This window comes from Armigeres subalbatus, chromosome 2 (assembly GCF_024139115.2).
Source record: "Armigeres subalbatus isolate Guangzhou_Male chromosome 2, GZ_Asu_2, whole genome shotgun sequence".
Lineage (NCBI taxonomy): Eukaryota > Metazoa > Arthropoda > Insecta > Diptera > Culicidae > Armigeres > Armigeres subalbatus.
The window spans coordinates 212,532,713-212,557,048 of record NC_085140.1 but is presented as its reverse complement, the minus strand read 5'-3'; the positions used below and the strand labels follow the sequence as shown (position 1 = coordinate 212,557,048).

General features: G+C 41.7%; 2 protein-coding genes across 9 annotated transcripts in view; one reads left to right on the top strand and one right to left on the bottom strand.

Moving 5' to 3' along the window:
• The window catches only part of LOC134211604 (transposon TX1 uncharacterized 149 kDa protein), a 179,235-nt gene extending 156,798 nt beyond the window's left edge, over window positions 1–22,437 (bottom strand). The window contains exons 1-3 of one of the 4 annotated variants that reach the window (XM_062688647.1): window positions 22,194–22,437; window positions 21,834–22,089; window positions 3,182–3,389 (exon numbers count right to left, since the gene is read on the bottom strand). In XM_062688647.1, coding sequence (XP_062544631.1) covers window positions 3,182–3,389; window positions 21,834–22,039 — 414 coding nt within the window. In that variant the 5' untranslated portion in view covers window positions 22,040–22,089; window positions 22,194–22,437. Of the gene's footprint in view, window positions 1–3,181; window positions 3,390–21,833; window positions 22,090–22,193 lie in introns of those variants that run through there. The other 3 variants (XM_062688648.1, XM_062688650.1, XM_062688646.1) reach the window with 3 other exon arrangements.
• The window catches only part of LOC134211601 (tyrosine-protein kinase receptor torso-like), a 198,300-nt gene that overhangs the window by 125,236 nt on the left and 48,728 nt on the right, over window positions 1–24,336 (top strand). The gene's annotated exons all lie outside the window — the stretch shown is intronic.

The following is a 24,336-nucleotide window of genomic DNA, read 5'->3' as shown; positions in this document are numbered from 1 at the left end:
CAGCCCCCACCTTGAGGGAAGTTAAGGATGCCATCCAACAGCTAAAGACCAATAAAGCAGCTGGTAAGGATGGTATCGGCGCTAAGCTCATCAAGATGGGCCCGGAAAAGCTGGCCACTTGCCTGCACAAACTGATAGTCAGAATCTGGGAAACTGAACAGCTACCGGAGGAGTGGAAGAAAGGGGTTATATCCCTAGTAGCACAGTTCAGATCGTTTTGGTTGCAGCAACTCTAATGTGACTGGATTTGATCACATATGAGTCACAATGACTGATATGTGACAAGTGTGCTACTCGGAATGCCCCATCCACAAGAAAGGCGACAAGCTGGAGTGTGAAAACTTTCGAGCGATCACCATCCTTAATGCCGCCTACAAAGTGATATCCCAGATCATCTTCCGTCGTCTGTCACCATTAGTGAACGAGTTCGTGGGAAGTTATCAAGCCGGCTTCGTTGACGGCCGCTCGACAACGGACCAGATCTTTACTGTACGGCAAATCCTTCAAAAATGCCGTGAATACCAGGTCCCAACGCACCATCTGTTCGTTGATTTCAAGACGGCATACGACAGTATAGACCGCGTAGAGCTATGGAAAATTATGAACGAGGACAGCTTCCCTGGGAAGCTTACCAGACTGATCAAAGCAACGATGGATGGTGTGCAAAACTGTGTGAAGATTTCGGGCGAACACTCCAATTCGTTCGAATCACACCGAGGACTAAGACAAGGTGATGGACTTTCGTGCCTGTTGTTCAACATTGCGCTAGAAGGTGTCATGCGGAGAGCCGGGTGTAACAGCCGGGGTACGAGCCAATTTATTTGTTTCGCGGATGACATGGACATTGTCGGCCGAACATTTGCAAAGGTGGCAGAACTGTACACCCGCCTGAAACGTGAAGCAACAAAAGTTGGACTGGTGGTGAATGCCTCAAAGACAAAGTACATGCTTGTGGGCGGAACCGAGCGCGACAGGGCCCGCCTGGGAAGCAGTGTTACGATAGACGGGGATACCTTCGATGTGGTCGAGGAATTCGTCTACCTCGGATCCTTGCCAACGGCTGATAACAATGTCAGTAGTGAAATACGAAGGCGCATCATCTGTGGAAGTCGGGCCTACTACGGGCTCCAGAAGAAACTGCGGTCAAAAAATATTCGTCACCGCACCAAATGTGTTATGTACAAGACGCTAATAAGACCGGTTGTCCTCTACGGACATGAAACATGGACAATGCTCGAGGAGGACTTGCAAGCACTCGGAGTATTCGAGAGACGGGTGCTTAGGACCATCTTTGGCGGTGTGCAAGAAGACGGTGTATGGCGGCGAAGAATGAACCATGAGCTCGCCCAGCTCTACGGCGAACCCAGTATCCAGAAGGTAGCTAAAGCCGGAAGGGTACGATGGGCAGGGCATGTTGCAAGAATGCCGGACAGCAACCCTGCAAAGATGGTGTTCGCTTCCGATCCGGCAGGTACGAGACGGCGTGGAGCGCAGCGAGCGAGATGGGCAGACCAGGTGCAGAACGACTTGGCGAGCGTGGGGCGTATCCGAGGATGGAGAGATGCGGCCTCGAACCGTGTATTGTGCCGTCAAAATGTTGATTCAGTAAAATATATTAAGCTCTTTTAGTGGAATGTATTCAACCGTCTAAGACGAATTAAGTACTGTCCATTTAATTCCACCAGTTAATTTTCGTTATCTTTGCAGATACGTATTTCGACCACAACTGTGTGGTCGTCTTCAGTGTTTCGTACTTGACTCGACTTGTCGAGTCCCCTGTCCGTTTTACCCCACCATCTTTACAAGACACTGTTCAAAAATTCTATCATTCACAGAACATACAGTGCACTATTCATCCATTTGCTATTTATTATAAGGATGGTCTGATTTTTTATCGATCGATGTTTGGCATTTTTTCTCATGAAATTTATTCCCCTCATGGCTGCAAAATTTGAGCTCAACCGGTCATGGTTTAGGGGTGTCTAAATAGTCCACTCTTGGAAAAATTTTAAATCGGTTTTTGACTTTCTCGTACAACAAAGTTGTACTGAAAGACTATAGGATTTTTTTTTCATGTCGCCAAATAACTGAAAAATGCATGAAACGTTAAGATCTAATGTTTTTGCGCCATGTAGTTTTGTCTTTCTTGTTTACTAAGTAAACGTTAAGGCTATTTGCATACTCCAAAATCGAACGTTTGATAGAAGGCTCTGATATCCATAGTGTTATTGACTCAGCTCGCCAAATTTAGGTGATATCTGTTTGTGTGTATATTGCGGATCTCTTCAAAATTTTCCATTTTGCGGATTCCGTAAAGTTTTTCCGCAGCTGTCAAAGTTCTACCGCAAGCCTGAAAATCTTCATACACTGAAACAAAAATCTGATATCTGGCGTTGTCATCATAGTAGAGAAAAAGTATGAAGTGACAGCTACGGTAGTTTTTTCTCTGGAACAGCAATATATGGATGTATGTGTACAAAATTTTTTTCACACTTTTCGGAATTTAGCTCTCGCAAAATATTGTATTCAACGGGAAATTCTGTCCCATTGTTTGCTATTGAAAAATGGCCAAATAGAACTCAGAAGTTATGACCAAAACACTATTTTCATACACAAAATAGGTTAAAAAAAAGCTGTCAAATTGTTTGGTGTATCTAATGCACGAGATAGGCACCAACACCGCTAGGTGGATTAATCAGGGTTTTTTTTTATTTTTATATAATGCGCGAGAAAGGCATCACCAATACCAAGTGTATCAATCTGTTTTTTTTTTTCGATGAAGAAATGTTCCAAAAGTATCAAAAATTTTCCAAGAGATTTTTTTTATTTTTTTAATTGTCTTTAAGGAGACTGGCTCGACACCGCTTTTTAAATTATTTTTTAATTATTTTTTTTTTGGTCTGATTTTAGTGCAATTTGGTATCATTCTGCATTGAAAAAACGATTTTACCAAGGGGCACAATTTTAAAAAAATAACAAAGATGAGCCAGCCAAGGGCAACAAGTTTCTTAAATAAAGACATACAAAAAAGATTAGAAAACTTTTGATTGATTAGAAGCACTTGTAAGAACTCGGTAGGTATACAACTTTGAACAACACACCGTGTACTTCTCTTAGATCGAAATGTATGCAATTCTAGTTTTTCAAATCACCAAATCTAGAAAGTTTCAAAGTTACTCACCTTACTAATATCACCATTCAAGTCATTCAGGACCACTAGCTCGGCTTGCTCTCCGTCGGTGCTGCACGATATGGGTCCATCGGCGTTGAGTTCGCTGGGACTGGTTTTGCTAGTGCTCGCCTCGTCGGTTCGGGAAGCTGCCATTGAAGCCAAACTCATGGCCCCCGTAGCGGACGCCATGCCAACGTTCAGGTTGTCGTGAAGATCCCTGCAATAGAATTTCCTACAGGTTTTCCACGGAAATCGAAGCACAACGCAGGGCAGAGACGATCAATTGGCCACTAATCGCAATCACAACGAACTATGGGTTATCACAGCATAGGGGCATTAGTGAGAATCGGAATGCACAGATGCATTTAAACCGAACATGCTGTCGCGCTTATTGTCACGTCTGTGGTGGTTTTTCTAAGCAACTGAGATATAGTGAATATACCTTCCCTGCATCAACAGAACCTAAGTGAGAATATTAGCTGAACTGCCTACCGTATGATGGCAAATAGGTCATTTTTGCAAGGTGTTGTGAATTATTGTTCGACTGGCCAGCAACAATGTGGTTCAAGGTTCCACTTTCCCAATCCAAACCGCAAGCGAACAAATCAAGTTTTCCATTTTTGTAAAGTATGCAAATTCTGCACCAATACTGAAGTTGTCGCCATCGTAGGTCATCACATTTTCATCGTTGTCGTCGTCGCCGTCGTCGGTAGTCGTGGTTGACAGTGTTGGACGCAGCAATGAACGCGTGACGATCGACGACGTCGCAAATGGTGACATCTACTCATTATTAGACTGGTACACAAATTGTATTGTTGAAAATGATAAAACTTTTTATGAAAATTTAAATTATGTTTTTCGTTATGTTGTTCGCTTGGCCAAAAAATAGGGGCAATTTATTTGGATCTGTATTGAAAGACATAACTTTGTTTTGTTTTGTCTTAAAATGCAAACCAGTCTACTGTTCATGAATGGGAATGACGTTGCAATGGGTTTTATTTAGCGTGAAGTGCAAACGTGCATAAACAAAATGAATTGAAGTAGCGCCTGCGATGACCAGTGTGTAGATGGCAGTGGAATGGAATGTTGAAGGAGATGATGACAAAACGCACATTCTAAGCAAGCATCGTTTTTAACAATAAAATATGTATTGCATTTGGTGTATTGCTGAGTCTGCACCTTATTCGTAGACAATCATTGTGATAAATACATACTTTATTAAGAACTAAGCCGAAAACAAAAAAATATATAAGAAACGCACCAACATTGTAAGAAATTGTCACACATATGCAATATGTTGCAACTATAACGCTCACTACAAAAATATGTCCAACAAATTTGAGTTTTGGTGATATTATGTTTTATGCTGCCTTGACGGACAAAGGTAATAAGTTCCTCATAGAATCCACTTTATAGCAATCCTTTTTTAAAACATTTCAAATTCGAACAAGTGAAGGTGGAAATCGTACGGTTTCAGTCATAGACCGTTGTTAGTTAAATAATTGCTCCCAAAATATAGAAACTAACTATGCATTTGAGATGGTCTTCCGGAAGATCCGGAATCAACGGAACACCGGTGAAAATAGTCCATCTTCTCAATAAATGGCGCAATGTTTCTTATAAGAATTCTAAATATATCTAATTTATCTATAATCCCATGAGGCCCTATGAGTCAAGAAAAAAATTGATTTAGAATTCTCCCACTAAGCGGCGCTAGTGTATATGAAAATACCAGTTTGGTTCGATATCTAAGGATCTGTGGGAATTAGAAAGTTGCCGTCTTCCACAAAGTTGTTCGAGGATTGGAAACCAATATGTTAATAAAATGTTTAGTTCTAAATTCAACCGTAAGGCGGCGCTAGTGTATATAAGTTATTAGTTAGGTTAGTTATCTCGGAGTCTGTGGAAATTAGAAAGGTGCCATCTTCTACAAAGTTATTCGAGGATTGGAAACCAATATGTTGAAAAACTGAATAATTCAAAATTCATCCGCAAGGAGGTGCTACTGCATATGAGATATCAGTTCTTCGAATCTTGGGATCTGGAGGATTTAGAAAATTGCCGTCTTCTACAAAGTTGTTCGGGGATTGGAAAACAATATGTTGAAATATTATGAAGTTTAAAATTCATCCGTAGAGTGGTGATAGTAAATGTGAAACCACCAGTTTGAATATATAACCCCGGATCTGTGATATTAGAGAGTGGCTGTCTTCTTCACAGCTGTTCGAGGATAAAAACCATTATTCTGAATAATTGTTAAGTTTGGATTACATCCGCTGGGTGGTGAAATATGGATCAACCAGTTTTGTTAGATATCGCAGGATATGTGGGATTTGAAAGTGCCGTCATTTACAGTTATTTTGGATTTGAAAACCAATGTGTTCAGAAAAGTGTACTTGATAGTCATATAACTACCGTTTCTGCCTCATACACAGAAGGCCTTGGGTTCAATCTCAGGCCCATTTCATTCGCCTACTTTGTATCTTTTTGTATATTTCTCATGTTACAGCAATCGCTAGAACAGGAAATTGATTTCCATAGCGTTTCCTTTGCAATCCTGTACCTTCAACTAGACTAGTCTAACAGTAACTGTAAGAATTGGAAATGCAGGAAAAACTTGTTTCTTACATCCAATTAGATTTTCGTATTTTGCGTTCCTATCACATCCCAATTTTGTCTGGCTTAAATAGCTTCTTTTTGGCTAAATAAGATCATTAACAGCATTCAATGTTTGTTGGGATTGGTCACTCGTTATTATTGTCAAAAAACTGATCATACTAGCCAGGATTCATATAGATTTACAGTGCATCGAATAAGGCAAAGTGCATTGTTTGTACCTCAAGTAGGTATGATACCTCATTGAGGTATTTTCAGGAATTCAGATGGTCATTACAAACACATCATACTTGTCGAATAACTTAACATAGACAAGGTATTGATTTGGTATTCAATATCTCTCGAATAGCTGATGTGGTTATTATCATCAATGACTACTATTTAAGTATTATTATGATAGGATTCATCATTCATTTGTTTGCGTAGTGCATATATTTTTGGGCTATTATTATACTGTTGGTGAAGGTGGAAAACTCTATACAAGATTGTATGGTAAAGAGCATTGACTAACTTCCTGGTCATGCGCTGCTCTCGGACGAATTTTCCAGAATGACCATTTTTACGGACGTTCCGAATTATAAGGAAGGCCGTCTGGTGGCCACGTACGGTTATAGCAGAGTAAGAACTGTGGAATATCTCCAAAATCACCACCAGAAATGGTTTAGAAAAATTTTCGCTGCTCTAGGACGAACTTCACAAAATGACCATTTTTACGGACGTTCCGGATTTTCCGATAGCAGTGTGAGAAATGTGTTTTAGCTCAAACATCCTCATTAGCAATGGTTTAGAAAAAATTGCGCTGATCTCGGATGAACTTTCCAGAATGACCATTTTTCCGGACGTTCCGGATTATCCATAAGGCCGTCTGGTGGCCACCTGCGGTCATAGTATAGTAAACTGTGTATTAATTCTAAGATCACCATAGGAAATTGCTTAGAAAAAATTGCGCTCCTGTAGGACGAACTTTTCAAAATGACCATTTTTTACGAACGTTCCGGGTTTTCCGGAAGGCTAGCTACGGTCATCGGTGAGTGAGAACTGCGAATTAACTCCAAGGTTATTATCAGAAATCATATTAAAAAAATCGCGTTACTTTAGGATGAGCCTTTTATTTAGCTATATTTAGCCGAGCCTTCTATCGAATCACTTTTATTATCTTTTCAATTGATGAAGAACTAATTTTTTGAGGAATACATGGTGGTTTGGTGCAAATTGGTCAACTGATTAAAAAGATATCTCATTTTTACTCAACGTGTTGTACTTTCTACAACGGTGCGAGTCCCGGAAGTTTAAACGAACAGCAAACAGCGCCATGCCAAGATGCCAATTTTGAATTCATATATCTTTACAGTTACACTTCAGACCGGACCAGGAATCGAACCCAGCCACATTCAGTATGGTCTTGTTTTATGAAGCCGCGCCTCTAATGCCAGGCTAAGATAGATTCTGAATGAAACATTCTTTGTATACTTCAGGGTTAATCAAAGTTAGGATCGCCGTTATCATGTGTCTACATGAAAAGAAGTCAATAAGTAAAAAGCACAAAACATTATCCTTGAACGAATTGCGTACTGTATTCAATCGTTTCCAGCTATATAGTTTGACTGTATTTGGTTGAATTGGTGAAGCTTCGAATTTGCATATAGATTATTTAGAGCTAAAATATTCTTACCATCAAACAGCTTTTTAGAAAAATGTTTGTTTGAAAGTTTCGAATGATAAAAAAACAAATTAATTCGAGCCGAGTCAAATACGAGACACTAAAGACGCAGTGAGGTCGTCTACGAGGTCGAAATACGTATCTGTCAAGGTATAATCAAGTGGTGGAATTAAATGGGAAGGTACACACTCGTCTTATGACAAGGGAAATTAATTCAATTATCTCTAAACTCGACCCATACACATTATCACACATGTCCATCGCTGTTGATAACTTCGGTAAAAAAGCAACAAATATCAAATTAAAATAATTGATTGACTTACCCGCGCTGGGACTCCCGAAGAGCGCTGCTATGGTTGTGCACTCAACAAATGTCATTCGTAACTAATGGTGTCACAACGAAAAAAGATTCCTCAAAGATCATAATCTTATCAATTTTCGGGACAATTTTACTTTTATCTTTTATCAGTTTTTTTTTTGCACGTTATATCGGACCAGGACGTTACTGTATTCTTCAACTAAATCGGTAGCTTCGTCGTAGTGACGAGAACAAGCTGCCTGCCACAGATGAGTAATGTTTTATGTATTTGAAAATATCACAATTATTCACTTTGCCTTTGTGGTGCCTAGGTAATTAGATAAGCACTTTAGACAGGCCTGAAATATAACTTTATCGAGGGTGTTCTTGGGCTTGTTTCTGGTTATCCGTTCAGAGTACAGAGCTGTCAACTAATCTCGAAGCATAATGCGTGTAAGGAAACAGGAAACCACCGGCATTTTCCCTTTAAATTGTCATGTAGAATCAAACTAGCTATCCCGTCCATATCAAAACTTGTTATTCTGTTACGGCAACTTTCTGTAACAGAGATTTTTTTTATAAAATATGTACCATAACTTAAAAAATTAACATACATTGTAACAAAATTTCTGTTGGTTTTTACAAAAATGTTACTAAATATGTTTACAATTGAACAAAAATATAACCCTATGTGTTACATGAAAAAAGATGAAAATAACAAAAATTATTACGAATTATGACATTGAAGAGAACAAAATTATTATTGATTGTAGTACAGACCGCATTGTGCTTTCCTGCTGTGATTTTCTCTTTGCTGAAGGAAGTTTTGAATACTAACCGAAGTTATTTTAATTTCAACAGTTACGATCTTTGCTTGGACCAGTGTCTTCGTTTTACGTTTACGGAAGTTAAATTTCGACAAGCGGTGGTAATCCTGCAAGGACACCGTTCTGGAAAAAAAAAACCTCTTAGAAGGTCACGTCTCCACGCTCAGCAATGAGCATTAATAAAAACAGGAGGAAGGGGGAGTCTCTGAATTCACCACTTCCTTCTACGAAACAAGGTTTCGAGACCGTCCTGCCAAAGCGCGGAAAAAATAGAAGGAAGCTGGAGACTTCAGATGTTCCTTCTAACTCTAACATTGGAAATAATTCAATCAGTTCGAATTGATTAATGACGAAATTGAGCAAATCGAATTTACCTCTAGCCCAGGTGATTCGATTCGTGCGAAGAAGCAAATGATTCCGCCAATTGTTTTCTGGCTTAGGAAGTAACCTTCAGGGGATCGAGTTTTCATTTCAGATTACCAGGAAGGGTGACTGTCCGTGTTTTGCCGGGATCCTTTGACGATCACAAACGTCTTCTGCAGTATTTAACTGAGAAGCGGCATCAATTCTTCACGTACTACGACAAAACTGAGCGAGGATCCCAGATTCGCCGGGTAAACATAGTTCAAACGCTCACAATCCGCAATCATTTGCCGGTCGAGCAATTATTATTATTTATTTATTCAGACTAAGGCCGAAGTGGCCTGTGCGGTATATAAGAGTCTTCTCCATTCGGCTCGGTCCATGGCTACACGTCGCCAACCACGCAGTCTACGGAGGGTCCGCAAGTCATCTTCCACCTGATCGATCCACCTTGCCCGCTGCGCACCTCGCCTTCTTGTGCCCGTCGGATCGTTGTCGAGAACCATTTTACCCGGGTTACTGTCCGACATTCTGGCTACGTGCCCGGCCCATCGCAGTCGTCCGATTTTCGCGGTGTGAACGATGGATGGTTCTCCCAACAGCTGATGCAATTCGTGGTTCATTCGCCTCCTCCACGTACCGTCCGCCATCTGCACCCCACCATAGATGGTACGCAGCACTTTCCTTTCGAAAACTCCAAGTGCGCGTTGGTCCTCCACGAGCATCGTCCAGGTCTCGTGTCCGTAGAGGACTACCGGTCTAATTAGCGTTTTGTAGATTGTCAGTTTGGTACGGCGGCGAACTCTATTCGATCGGAGCGTCTTGCGGAGTCAAAGTACGTACGATTTCCAGCCACTATGCGTCTCCGAATTTCTCTGCTGGTGTCATTTTCGGCAGTCACCAGTGAGCCCAAGTACACATTCTTCTACCACCTCGATTTCGTCACCACCGATGCAAACTCGCGGTGGGTGGCTCACATTGTCTTCTCTTGAACCTCTTCCTATCATGTACTTCGTCTTCGACGTGTTGATGACTAGTCCGATCCGCTTAGCTTCCCTCTTCAGTCTGATGTAGGCTTCCTCCATCTTGTCAAAGTTACGTGCCATAATATCTATGTCGTCGGCGAAACCAAATAGCTGGACGGACTTATTGAAAATTGTACCACTCGTGTTAATCCCTGCTCTTCGTATTACCCCTTCCAAAGCGATGTTGAATAGCAAACACGAAAGACCATCACCTTGCCGTAACCCTCTGCGGGTTTCGAAGGGACTCGAGAATGCCCCTGAAACTCGAACTACGCACATCACCCGATCCATCGTCGCTTTGATCAACCGTGTCAGTTTATCCGGAAAACCGTGTTCGTGCATTAGCTGCCATAGCTAGTCCCGATCGATTGTATCATATGCGGCTTTGAAGTCGATGAATAGATGATGTGTGGGCACGTTGTATTCGCGGCATTTCTGCAGTACTTAGCGAATGGCGAACACCTGGTCCGTGGTGGAGCGTTCGCCCATAAAACCCGCCTGGTACTGCCCCACGAACTCCCTTGCAGTTGGTGCTAGTCGACGGCATAAAATTTGGGAGAGTACCTTGTAGGCGGCGTTCAGCAATGTGATTGCGCGGTAGTTGCGACAATCCAGCTTATCGCCCTTTTTGTAGATGGGACACACGACACCTTCCATCCACTCCTGCGGCAAAACTTCCTCCTCCCAAATCTTGGTAATGACCCAGTGCAGCGCTCTAGCCAGTGCCTCACCACCGTGTTTAAATAGCTCTCCTGGTAGTTGGTCAACCCCAGGGGCTTTGTTGTTCTTCAGCCGGCCAATCTCCTCCTGGATTTCCTGGAGATCCGGAGCCGGTAGAATTTTGTCCTGCGCGCGTTTTCCCAGGTCCATCACCATACCGCCATCTTCGTCTGCCACATCGCCATTCAGGTGTTCTTCGTAGTGCTGCCGTCACCTTTGGATCACCTCACGCTTGTTCGTAAGAAGGTTCCCGTTTATGTCCTTACACATATCAGGCTGTGGCACGTGGCCCTTACGTGAACGGTTTAACTTTTCATAGAACTTTCATGTGTTATTAGCGCGGTACAGTTGCTCCGTTTCTTCACGGTCTCGATCTTCCTGCTGGCGCTTTTTCCTCCGGAAAATCGAGTTTTGTCTGTTCCGCGCCTGTTTATATCGTGCTTCGTTCGCCCTCGTGCGGTGTTGCAGCAATCTCGCCCATGCTGCATTCCTCTCTTCCACTAACTGCTCACATTCGCCGTCATACCAGTCGTTTCTCTGATCCGAGGGCACCGTGCCAAGTGCAGCGGTTGCGGTGCTACCAATGGCGGATCGAATATCTCTCCAGCCATCTTCAAGAGACGCTGCGCCTAGCTGCTCTTCCGTTGGAAGTGCCGGTCGAGCAATTAATACCCACGATAACCGGGTAACGAACAGCTCGTCGAATTCAAATTTTTCAAACACGCCCACCCAATGCAAGCATCGCTGCAGGCAGGCAAAATTTCATTTCTGAAAATTTATCGACGATGAATGATTTTCATACCCATTCTTCAACGGAAAATAACGTTCGTTCTAACGACTCAGGTAGCATGTTGTTACCGTACGGTAGCATTGATTACTATTACGATGTGGTATGGTAGGAGTATTTATTGTTCAGCTAGATAACGTCCGATTCAAATGCGGTGGGCGGCTGCACAACTAACGCTCCAAACGCAACGCAGATCGTGGGAGCCAGTGTGAATGCGGATGGCTCGAGGGGGCGGATATACTGAAACGGCGAAGGGGACGAAAATAATGAGTGCCCGAACTTTTTGGGTGGTTGGAGCTCGCCCAAAACGAACGAAGGTAGTATGGTTACGACGATCACTGTGAAAAGATATATGTTGTAAGCGAGAGTATTGTGGGTTGATTGTTGGCGAGCTTTAATCTTCCGTTTTTCCGACACGTGTGTGAAGTCCGGATTGGTTCTACGACCACCTAGTGAAGTTGACCACTAAATTCCGTCCAGTTGAGGAGTAGTTACCAACAAGCCCTTTACCCGGCATCTCGTGGACAAACTTACCATCGGCCGCAAGCTCAAGTTATTCGCGTTCGCGCCCTTTTGCGGGCACCAGGATTTCGGTCGGCAACCGGCCAGACGGAGGTGGATCACGCTCTTTCCCTCACACATCCGTTGAAGCCTTTGCACAGTCAGATCACCCGCTACACCAAGCTTCATCGTCAACCGCCAGCCAAGGCATCTACATCCGTTACTATCGACCGATTCGTTCGGTCTGTTCGGAGCCTCGTGGAGCCCGTCGCGACTCCCTCAGGGAAAGATCATCGGCCCTCGGCTATTGTTGTTCCATCGCTTACGAAACACCTAACCACCAGAACGGGATTTCACCGGATCCTGTGCTTCGCCGACAAACGACGTCACTTCCCCGGCACCGATTCGTTCGGTCCGTCCTGAGCCTCGTGGTGCCCAGCGTGCACCTGCCAATCCTACCACGCCCGTCGAGGCACCCGCTAACGTACTCGACGACGACGCTATCGATTTATGCGGCTCCTGCTTGACGTCCCTTGAAGATACACCCCGCCGCCGCCCACCTCAGTCAATCAATCCCCGTAAGTTGAAATACTCTTTTGTTACTAGGACTCTCACTTCCGCAACTTTTCCCCACTCATCCCGCCCTGGGACCCGGGAGAAAAAAGAAGGCCTTTGGTGCCCACCCCGGAAGCGGCCGTTGGCTCAAGACCAGCTGCTTGGGGCTTAGGCGGGTTCCCTTCTGGGACCGAGCAATTTCTCCCGGGGTCAAATCGTTTCAATGTCTACTTCCTACTTTGATTTTCTAAATGAACAATTGCATCACATGATTGATGTAATGTTCAAAGCCAATACCAAAACTGAAGCTGTTCAGAGGTTGGTATCAAATTTACTCAAAATATTGTTATTGGACTTCGTTTTAATGGATCCAAATAATTCTTTGAAAATTTCAAATTGGAATGCCCTATCTTTAAAGGGCAAGGAAGATAAATTATTCAACTTCCTATCAGTTCATAATGCCAGTTCATAATTCCTATCAGTTCATATTTAAAACCTGGTCTTTTCATCAAAAGAGATCCAAATTATTTTATTTACCGAAATTATCGCCTGTGGTGGGGTCGCCATTGTCATTAATAGACGTATCAAACATAAATTTTATTCTTCGTTTGATACCAAAGTTTTCGAAACCTTGGAAGTTTCTGTTGAAACAAACGAAGCTTCTAGTTATCACCCAATCAGTTTGCTTTCTTAAATTAACAAACTGTTTGAAAATAATATTTAAAATAGAATAATGGTTCATATTAATGACAATTCTATTTTTGCCAGTGAGCAATTTGGTTTTCGCCAAGGCCTTCAACCATTCACCAGTTATTAAGAGCTACGAATTGAATTCCATATAACAAATCTGAATGATATTCAACTGGAGTGGCTCTTCTTGATATAGAGAAAGCATTTGACAGTGTTTGGCATGAAGGTTTGATTGTAAAATTGATAAATTTTAATTTTCCTCTGTACATTATTCAACTGAACCAAAATTAGTTATCAGATCACTGCAGGTAAACTATAAGAATTCGAAATCGGATAGATTACCTGTTGTTCCCCAAGGCATACTGGGGTCCATATTGTATAACATTTATACTTCTGACTTGCCTGATTTACCACCATGGTATCAAACATCTGTGTTTGCAAGGTACACGGGCCTTTCCGCCAAAGGGCGAAGTCTTCGTTTGATTTGTAGTAGATTGATATTTTTTCCACTTACTTGCGAAAATGGAAAATTTCCCCGAATGCTTCCAAAACTCAGCTTAAAATTTTCCCACATAAGTTGAGAGTGTCTTATTTGAAACCTTCTAGCAGACATATTGTCACTATAAATGGGGTTCCAATTAATTGGTCTAGCGAAGCGAAATGTTTAGGACTTCTGCTAGATCAAAAATTAACTTATAAAATCAGATTGTCTTCTTCTTCTTATTATTATTGGCATTACATCCCCACACTGGGACAGAGCCGCCTCGCAGCTTAGTGTTCATTAAGCACTTCCACAGTTATTAACTGCGAGGTTTCTAAGCCATTACCATTTTTGCATTCGTATTATCATGAGGCTAGCACGATGATACTTTTATGCCCAGGGAAGTCGAGACAATTTCCAATCCGAAAATTGCCTAGACCGGCACCGGGAATCGAACCCAGACACCCTCAGCATGGTCTTGCTTTGTAGCCGCGCGTCTTACCGCACGGCTAAGGAGGGCCCCTATCAGATTGTCTATATCCACTTATAAACAGAAAATTAAAACTATCCTAGGGCTAAAAACCTCATTAATAAAAAAAATCAAAACTTTGTCTCAAGAACAAATTTTTGATTTACAAACAAATTTTTAGACCAGCCATGTCAATATGTTTATTATACTGTTTGTTATACGATATGTGGTTTACTGGGCATAGTCTTGGTCCAAGACTAAAGAAATATAATTTAATTTTAATACCAGTGTTGATATGTAGGATAAGGTTATCCAATATCCATATCGCAGATAACTTATCAAAGGGGTTGGGCTTCTATACGTATTTGCAGAACGAAATCAATTTCCATACGAAGAGTAGAGATAATTATAACTACAATTTACACTGACAAAAAAAACTTTACATTATTTATATTTACGAGTTTACATGTGGATTTTTACGATTTGGATTCCATATTTTCGAAACGCACATATCCACTATTAATGTGAGTCATAGTATCAGTGTGTGAATTTGTAAGCAGTGACGACGCATCATGTGCACAGATTGTGCTGTCGGCGAATGTGTCTGAATTGTCAGTTGAACGCTGTGTGATTGAAATGATTTCGGAGGGAGAAGAAATGTCTTCGAGCTGGCTTGATGCCCTCATACGTCATACAGGCGAATTTGAAAGTGGTTTTCGAGAAGGACGATCAACAACGGACCAGATGTTTACTCTGCGCGGAATCCTTGATAAATTCCGGGAATACAACTTGGGAATACACCAACGAACGGAACGTCCTGTGACATATAATGCTAGCACATGGCTTTCCGGCAAAGCTTATTAGGCTGATTCGTGCGACGCTGGATGGATCCAAATCGAGCGTCAGAATATCTGGTGAGACATCCAATTCCTTCGGGACGTTAGATGGATTGAAACAGGGCGATGCGCTCTCTAATTTGCTATTCAACATAGCTCTGGAAGGTGCAATTCGAAGATCTGGTGTGCAAAGCAACGGAACCATCATCAACAAGTCTTACATGCTCCTTGATTTTGCGGATGACATCGGCATCATTGGTGTAGATCGTAGAGCAGTGGACGAGGCTTTCGTGCCTTAAAAATGGATAAAAAGGACTGATCTTAAACTCTGTCAAAACTAAGTACCTGGTGGCTGACAGAGAACGTGACAGTACAAACGGCAGTCCACCTCGGAACTGGATGGGATGCGATTCGTGGTTGTCGACGATTTCATATATCTTGGAACACTTGTTACAATGACGTTAGCCGCGAGGTGAAAATACGTATTGCGGCTGCAAGTAGGACTTTCTATGGTTTGCTTAGTCAACTAAAGTATCGCAGCCTACAGACACGAACAAAACATAGCTCTGTACACATCGTTGATTCGTCCTATCGGCCCTGGACGGCCATGAAGCGTTGAAAGATGCAGACTATCGAACTCTTGGAGTGTTTGAGTGAAAAATACGGCACTCAATACTAGGCGCAGTAGAATGGTGAACGCATGAATAACGAGTTGTACCAAGTGTCAAAAAATGCAGACATAGGCAAGCTGATAAAATACGGCAGATTACAGTGGGACGGACATTTAGTGCGTATGCCGGAAGAGTGACCAGCAAAAGTGATGTTTAGCAGATAACCTGGCAAAGGAATAGATACAGCACTCGCTGGCTGTGTGCAATCGAGGTAGATGCGCGTGCGGCCGGCGTGCAGAGAGAGCGACCTGGAACCAGACATTACATTAGGTTTGGTTTCGGACAACACGGCGTATACGACCATCATGTACATACACATAGGCACATAATTCGATAGAGACAGCAGCTCGAAAACTCTTTAACAAATTACAGACTGGAAAGTAATCAGTATTGACTCCAAACAGCAATAAGGCAAGGCAAGAGGGGATATACCGTCAACGGGGGTGTCATTGGGCCAAAATGTGGTATGCTCCAAGTAAATGTTACAAAGCTCTAGAGTAGTTAAGGTGGTTATACAACAAAGCCACAAATCGGCCATCTTGGAAACCACGTGCTTTTTCAAGTGATTTTTCAAGAGCACGAATTGAAAGAACCGCAACGCCCATAAAGATGAAACATCCGTAGATCGTTTGCCTACTTGTGCTAAACAATCGACTTTAATTTCAGCATTGTACGAACATTATTGCGCTAGATTTGAACTTTTGATAATAGGAGTAGAAACCGTGTGGTGAATTTTAAATTCACCACTTGGCTTGATTGTATAATCACCTTAATAATGGAATCAAGTTTTAATTAGTTTGGTACAAGCTTGAATAATAAATTTACCACTGTGCGAGGAAAAAATAATAAATACGGGAAATTCTTCAAAGTTATATGTTTTTCAAAAATGGCCCATTCTCACCCCTCACAAGGAGTGACATTGGGCCAAATATAATAATGTTCAGCGGTGTCTCACCCCTTTTAGCGTGCATTGCTCGTTGCTACGAAAAACCAGAACCGCTATATATAAATATCCATAAAATTCGATAAAACAACAACATATTATCGTAACATGATAACCAGGTATCCATCGATCTAAAAACTAGTTATGTAATAGATTTGTGGGGCATTATTGGCACTATTTTAATACGGGTTCATTCGCTCAATAGTTTTACATTCAAGTTCCAAGCATTATGGTACGAGCACAATTAGTTCTTGGAATTTGTTTTGTGATTTTCTAGACGTGAATTTTAATATAATTTCGAACTGTTTGAAGTTTTCATCAAAGTTCGTAACAATTTCTGAGATATTAAGAGTGGAAATATTTTGCGTTTTTGGCCTAATTTTATCCCCTAGGCCCAATGTCACCCCGAACGACGGTAGAAGATGTTCTCTATTAGATCATTTGCTAGGTTTGAGATTTGAAAATTTGATTCATTATTTATTATGATGCTCTTATCCGGCATAACACAATGGACGATTAGACTCCTTTATGCCATAATCTCGTACAGTAAAAGTACCGAAAGGCTCGCTCCAAATACAAACTTTTTATAAGGGCTCATTCAGTAGCCGTTACGGAGGCCGACGGAGATCCTTCGTAGGGTTCGAATCCCCCTCCAATACATTCTACGGATAACATCTTTCACATACTGTGCATATCCACATAAAAATCAGTATCTCTGAAATACCCACTACATGAAAGTATGAACTCTCCTCTTTCACGTCGTGGGTTTTTTTTGCTATCTTTACTTATGTGTTTTTAATACGTTCTATAGGGCATAGAACAATTTATATTTTTACTTTACTTCCGATAGAACATTTTGTTAATGGCGTCAGTCCATTTAAGGAATTTTATTTTATAATTTATAATTTTCAATTCAAAATGATAATTTTCAGGGATTTCGACTGGATCTGTTGCTTATAATTAGGTTTTTCGGCTTTCAGTCACATGAAAATGTTGATAATTTTAAATCATTGCCCATTGCCCAATGATTTAAAATTATCAACATTTTCATGTGACTAAAAGCCGAAAAAACTAATTACAAGATGCCGTGATTTATACCATCTGGGTTTCAGGACCTTTCTAACAGTGACCGCTTAAGCTCCCTATAGGCGAGATTCCCAGCGAATAAGCCCAATGTCCCCAGATGCTCTGCAAATGTGCAATTGCCTTCTACTGATTTATGTTACAAAATTATCAAGTTCGATGTGTCGCAAGCTGGGTTTCATAGCCACCAAAGGTTGTGAAATGCAGTAGGTTTCCAGGGAACCTCCGCAATTGGCCAATGTGCCCAGATGCTCTGCAAATGTCTTCTATTGTATTTGTACTGCAAAATCCGAAAATTTGATTTGTTGCAAGCTGGGTTTCAGAATTATTAAAAAAAGCAACCACTTCCCTGAAGGCTTCAGGTTCCGGAAGTGGCCAATATGCCCAGATGCTCTGAAATTGCCTTCTATAGAAGTTGTGTTGCAAAATCGTGATGTTTTGCAAGCTGGGTTTCAGCGTCACTGAAAAGTAACCACTGTGGGTTTTTCAGTTTTTTTTTTGACACGGGAAGGCCCCACACCGCTAGGTGGAATAATCAAGGTTTTAGTGGAATGGCTTCACTTGTCATAAAACCAGTTAGAACAGTATGCTCAGGGTGTCGAGAAACTTTCCAACCCAAAAATATCCAAGATTCCTAGTCCGGTCCAAGAATCGAACTCGCCATCTCCGGATTGGCAATTCTACGCCTTTTTTTCGGGAGGCTACTGAAGACCCCCGCGAGTTAGTACTATCCCATTTGATTCCACTACTTGATTGTAACTTTAACAGATAGGATTTTCCGTCGAATTGTGAGCAAATCGCTAGACTTTTTGGCACGCTTTTTTCACATTAAATAGTATTTTGACTTCTAAGCCCATATTCCGATGCGGCCAATTTTCAACAGGAAACAATGGACAGGATTACCCGTAGAATGCTAGAGGATAGACGATAAATGCCTAAGAATGAGCTAGACTTTTCGCTCGTTTTTGTCTTAACAAAAGTATTTTGGCCTTCACTTTTTATTGTTCATTGTTTGCCTATTAACTAATTCATATATCCTAATTAATCCGTCGGATGAAAGTCACCAATGGAAGATTGAAGTCAAAGTCAAGTCCAAGGATGCAGCCATTGCACGGATCGGTTCATGTGAGCCGTATTGGCGTATATGGCGCAGAATTTCTGGAGAGTCCATGAATCCGGTCAATAATTTTGCAGTAAAAGTTATTTGTGCGATTCGACGTCGGTTTTCCAGAGTGTCAATTCCTATCAGTCTGCATCGATTCGCATATGGGGGTAGATTCACCGGATCACGCCAAGGTAAGTGTCGCAAGACACGACGAACGAATTTCTTCTGTACGAACTCAATTCTGTCGATCCTGATAGAGGCACCAGACGATGCAATAATACTCTAGTTGAGATCGTACAAGCGAACAGTAGAGCGATCGTAAACAAAATGGGTCTCGAAACCCATTCGCAATTTTGAAGATGAAGTTGCTTGAAAGAAAGCCCCTGATCTAAAAGCACTCCCAAATCTTTAATGCTGTCCACTCGTTCCAAAAGAGTCCCGGCCATGCTGTATTCGAACACTACTGGATGCATCTTACGATGAAATTAAATTGATTTGCATTATTGAATACTAAGCGTCAGATTGTTAGTGATACACCAAAGCTCGAATTTGGTTACAAGCTCCTGCAGTTGCACACAATCTCCAATGCTGTTGATTACCATGTATATTTCAAGATCATCAGCATAGAATAGACGACAGCCGGGTGGAAGTACATTTGCAACTTCATTGATGAATAAAAAGAAAATCAGGGGTCCAAGGTTACTGCCCTGAGGCACTCCTGAGAGGTTTGAAAAGATGACAGATTCAGCACTTCCAAGCACACAAACCGTGCGATCAGTGAGATATGTTTCAAACCAGGAAACCATGTCTTTGCGAGTCTGCTGAGCAAGATACCATGATCAACTCTATCGAACGCCGCCTTGAGGTCAGTATATATATTTTTTTAATCTTTATTAAAGTGATTTTTAAGATAATACAAAGTTCATCACTTATAAGGTCAGTATAGATTGCATCCACTTGTCTGCCTGAATCGATATTGCGGAGACAGAGCGACACAAACTCAATAAGATTAGTTGACGTTGACCTCTTGGAGTAAAATCCGTGCTGGGATGTCGTGATGTAGTTTTTACAGCTTGCAAACAAAGCTTAGTAAATAATAATTTCGAATATTTTTGAGCAGCTGCACAGAGAAGTTATACCTCTATAAGTGTCTACGTTTGATTTGTCACCTTTCTTAAGAACTGGGAACATGTACGAAAATTTCCATTGCGTAGGGTACCGGCTTTGTCGTAGTGATACATTAAATTAAATAGTAACGTAAGAGGTGTCACCAGGGTGCTTGAGCATCTTTTCAGAATAAGTGAAGGAATACCATCGGGTCCAACAGCTGCAGATGATTTCAGATTTCTTATTGCAGATCTAACATCTTGCTCGTTAATCCGGAGCCCATAGTCCGATCCGGTCATCTGGCCACCTGGAAAGCCGGCAATGCGCTGGCTCACTCGATTCCGTCCCATGCTCCGAATGTCCTCCAAAAAACGATGATACTTTTATGCCCAGGGAAGTCGAGACAATTTCCAATCTGAAAATTGCCTAGACCGGCACCGGGAATCGAACCCAGCCACCCTCAGCATGGTCTTGCTTTGTAGCCGCGCGTCTTACCACACGGCTAAGGAGGGCCCATAGATATCACAGACAAATTTTGGCTATTTTGTTGAAGCACACGTTTCTGATACCACACTGCAGTGCACTGACGCATTCTGAGAAGCCTAATTATCATACTAAGTACACGCAACCTCGTTTGAAATCGACTTCTAACTATTAGAACGACCATTCAATATGTATTGTCTACAAAGCTCTTGAATATTACATCCATTCATTTGGCTTCCCCCCCCCCCTCGCCAGCGCCCAATGACGGAGCGCCACAGTCAGAATAATGTAAAATTCAACCTCGCCATACCGACTGTCATACAAACCTGAAACGACCTGTGCACGGTAAGCCTCTATTCAAACCAGCCCAAATCATCGGATGACACCCAAATTATAAATCATAATCGACTGAGCGTGGCGGAGCAACATTATTTTTTGAACCACCCTAGTTATTAGTTTGCTGATGCCGGTGCCGTTGTTTACATTCGCTCCGCGATCAGTTTTTAATCGTTTTTTCGGGCAAAAATAGCAATTTATATTAAGTTTTCGGTTTAAACAAGTGACTGATCTCGAAAAGTGATGTTTAATTTGCATTCCATCAACATTTCGGGCTGCTCATGTGCGGAGAAGTGAGTAGAAACTTGATTTTTTCAGTGCCCTTTGAGAAGAAATGAAGTGCAGTGATGAACCCCCCAAATCGCGAACGGCTAATAAATTGGTACGAAACTGCTGATTTATGATATAATTCGAGCCGGAATACATAGGACTCTTTCGAGAAACATGTTCATTATCACGGGAAGTGAATAAACATGCTGTGAACAGGTTAGTAATTTGAATATTAAACTTTTGTTCGATATTGTTCGATGCATTCGAATGTTGGTGGGAGAGGAGTGCGGGAGGTGTGGGGTTGACCCGTGGGAGGTTCGGTGCCATATTGACTGCCATCGTGGTACTCTTCCAACTATGTCCTTAAACACGACATGAAAAAGTAGAACATAGACCTTAGGTTGGCGAATATTTCAGATATATTGATAAAAAAAATCCTCAAAGCGTGATTTGAATTGAAATATTAGTTACTTTCAGCATTCATGAGTAATACATTGTTAATCAATTACAAGTAATTTCAAATCCTCTATAAAAAAAGCGCATTGTTTTTTTCATCAAAGTTTGCCAATCATTTAGCACAAAGGTAATAATTGGCTCATTATCGAGATCTGGATAGGTTCACGCGTCGAGTATTCAGTTTCAATGTAGTGCATTTGAAGATTTATCATTGAAACATATCAAGCGAGGCTAAGCGAGATAGCTTTGTGCGAGCAACCTTCCATCCATGTTGCAACCAGTTTACGAATAAACAACATGCCAAACATGCTTCGTCAGCGTATATAATGTAGCTCACATCCACCCAGAGGCACCGATTGATTTTGTTTTATTCACTTACTCATTGATGATCTTGGCATGATTAACGGTGCCTCCCAAAGTCCAAGACTCGTTTTTCCGCTGCTGATTGGCCTGGTATTGGGGAAGTCCTTTTTTCGTAGGATTGTAGACACCCTTGTGGTTGTGCTTCTTTCTGCCCGGAATCCACAGTATCCGTAAGCCACTGGACCCCTTGCTTTTAGGCCCCTTGGAAGACATTCTGGCCATTGTCGGTTGAATTCAAACACGTAGGAAAACTAATTAATATCGTCACGAAACTGTATTCATTACATACACAAATCACCAAAATGAGTCAAAGAATGAGATGATGAAACTTCAGACAAATGATATTATTGATAATTATGACCGCTTTATCGCGTACCTTTTTACTGAACTATAAACCACTATGGAAGAATGCACCTTCGTTATCTCACATCTCAGATTCAATCGATGCTCATTTGAACGTTATTATCGTCACTCTTCGGTGCAACTATTTTCAAAACGGAACAGAACGATCAACCTATCGCACTTTAAAATAGATGCATAATAATGTGATACTCAAAGTTAAATTTCTTCACAGTGGAAATCGACGAATATGTCAACCTCTTCCATTTTACACCACTATAAACGTCAAATAGCGTAACATCAGAAGCTTGCGAGTTCATTCAGAGAAGTGAAATACGACTTATACTATACCAGCCGCTTGTTGCATTTGTGTGCTGGAGAAATAACGTTACTCCCATTCGATGAACAATCCACGTGTTTACACATACTTACTTAGTACTGATTCATCGATGTACGCCTTATCCTGAAGCACCATCCTCGGTGCCGGTACCATTGAGAAATATCCAAAGTTTTGAATGAACAACATTTTGCAGCCATATCAATCAACGGTGATGCTGTATTTGTTACCGTTCGGACTCCAATTGCGATTAGTTGAGATTTTCTGAGCATTTATAACGATGAAGCAAAATTACCTACCGGTGATAGTGCCTCTCAGGCTCAGGCAGGCTCTGGATTATGATGCGACACCTTAACTTTAAGGGAATTTCGATTCATAAGCCATTTTTAATGTAGTAGATTTGTCAAACCAAACTAAATACAGATATTTATCTCATGCACTAACTCATATCCTATCAAATTGACTCAAGTTAGACTTTTTGATCAAAAGTAACATGGGACAATTATGTGTAGAAGGTTAGTTGTATACAATTCATAGTTTTTTTTAAATGTTTCGTTTATTTTGGAGGCTCAATTGCCGTGAAGCGTTACGGAGCCGAAATCAAGTTTAACAATTCATTTCTTAAATCTTATACATAATGTTAGTTTTGGGGAACCGAAAGACTCGCGGTTTGGTCGAGGTTAGGAAATACAATAATATAGTAGGAAAGAAAGGGAATTTAGGGTGATTAAGTAATAAGGTTGCTGATGTTCACATAGTTGACATTCTTGGCGATGTTTCACATCTGTAGCGGGACAAACATTTTTTTTGGGAGACAACAATGAGAGGAAGACATACGAAAGTGGTTTACGACAGACATTGAAATGGACAACAAGAGGAAGACATTCGATATGGGGTACGACAGACAAGGGGGTGTTCAGACTAAGATCACAATCTTACATCAGCAACTTTCACAAATTGGTGGACGAGGGACATGTATTCGAGATCAAGGCCCGCCAACACTTCTCTAATAGGCTTTGGTTGTTTTCCTCGGACCCGGAGATGTTCAGTTAGCGCAGATCTGGGGCCACGATGCTCCTCGCACGCCCACACGACATGATCGATGTCCTGATAATTCTCGCCGCAAACCCAGAGATTTCCTTCCGAGATCCCCACTCTGAAAAGATGTGCATTTGAAGTGTAGTGATTGGACATTAGACGACACATGGTTCGAATGAAGTCTCGTCCCATATTCAATTTTTGGACGCTTCGACACCTGACGGCGAATTGAATACAGCCATCTACCCAACTCCCCATTTGTCCATTTCTGTTGCCAGTTGTTCAAGGTTTCCTGACGAACTAATGTGAAAAATTCATCGAAGGTAATTTTCCGATCGTAAATATCACCTTCCATAGCGCCCACCTTAGCCAAAGAGTCCGCTTTCTCATTTCCCGGGATCGAGCAATGAGAAGGGACCCAAGCCATGGTGATTGTGAATGACAGTTTTGGTAAAACACTCAAAGCTTTCCGTATCCCGGTTAGAAGACACGCTGAGTGCTTTACAGGTTTCATTAACCGAGCAGCCTCCAGAGTACTTAGACGAGTCGGAGACGATAAAGAAGTTGTCAGGAGGTAGGGATGCAATATGCTCAAGTGAATAGTGTACAGCAGCTAGCTCAGCGATATACACGGAACAAGGCTCTTTCAGCTTTAAGTAGGCGCTAAACCAGTGGAGTCATCCATTTTTGACCCGTCTGTAAAAAAGCTTCTCTCATCGCTGACACGCCCGTATTTGCTTGCAAATAATGGAGGTATGACCTCCGCACGAAGAAAGTCTGGTATTCCATGAACCTCCTGCTTCAT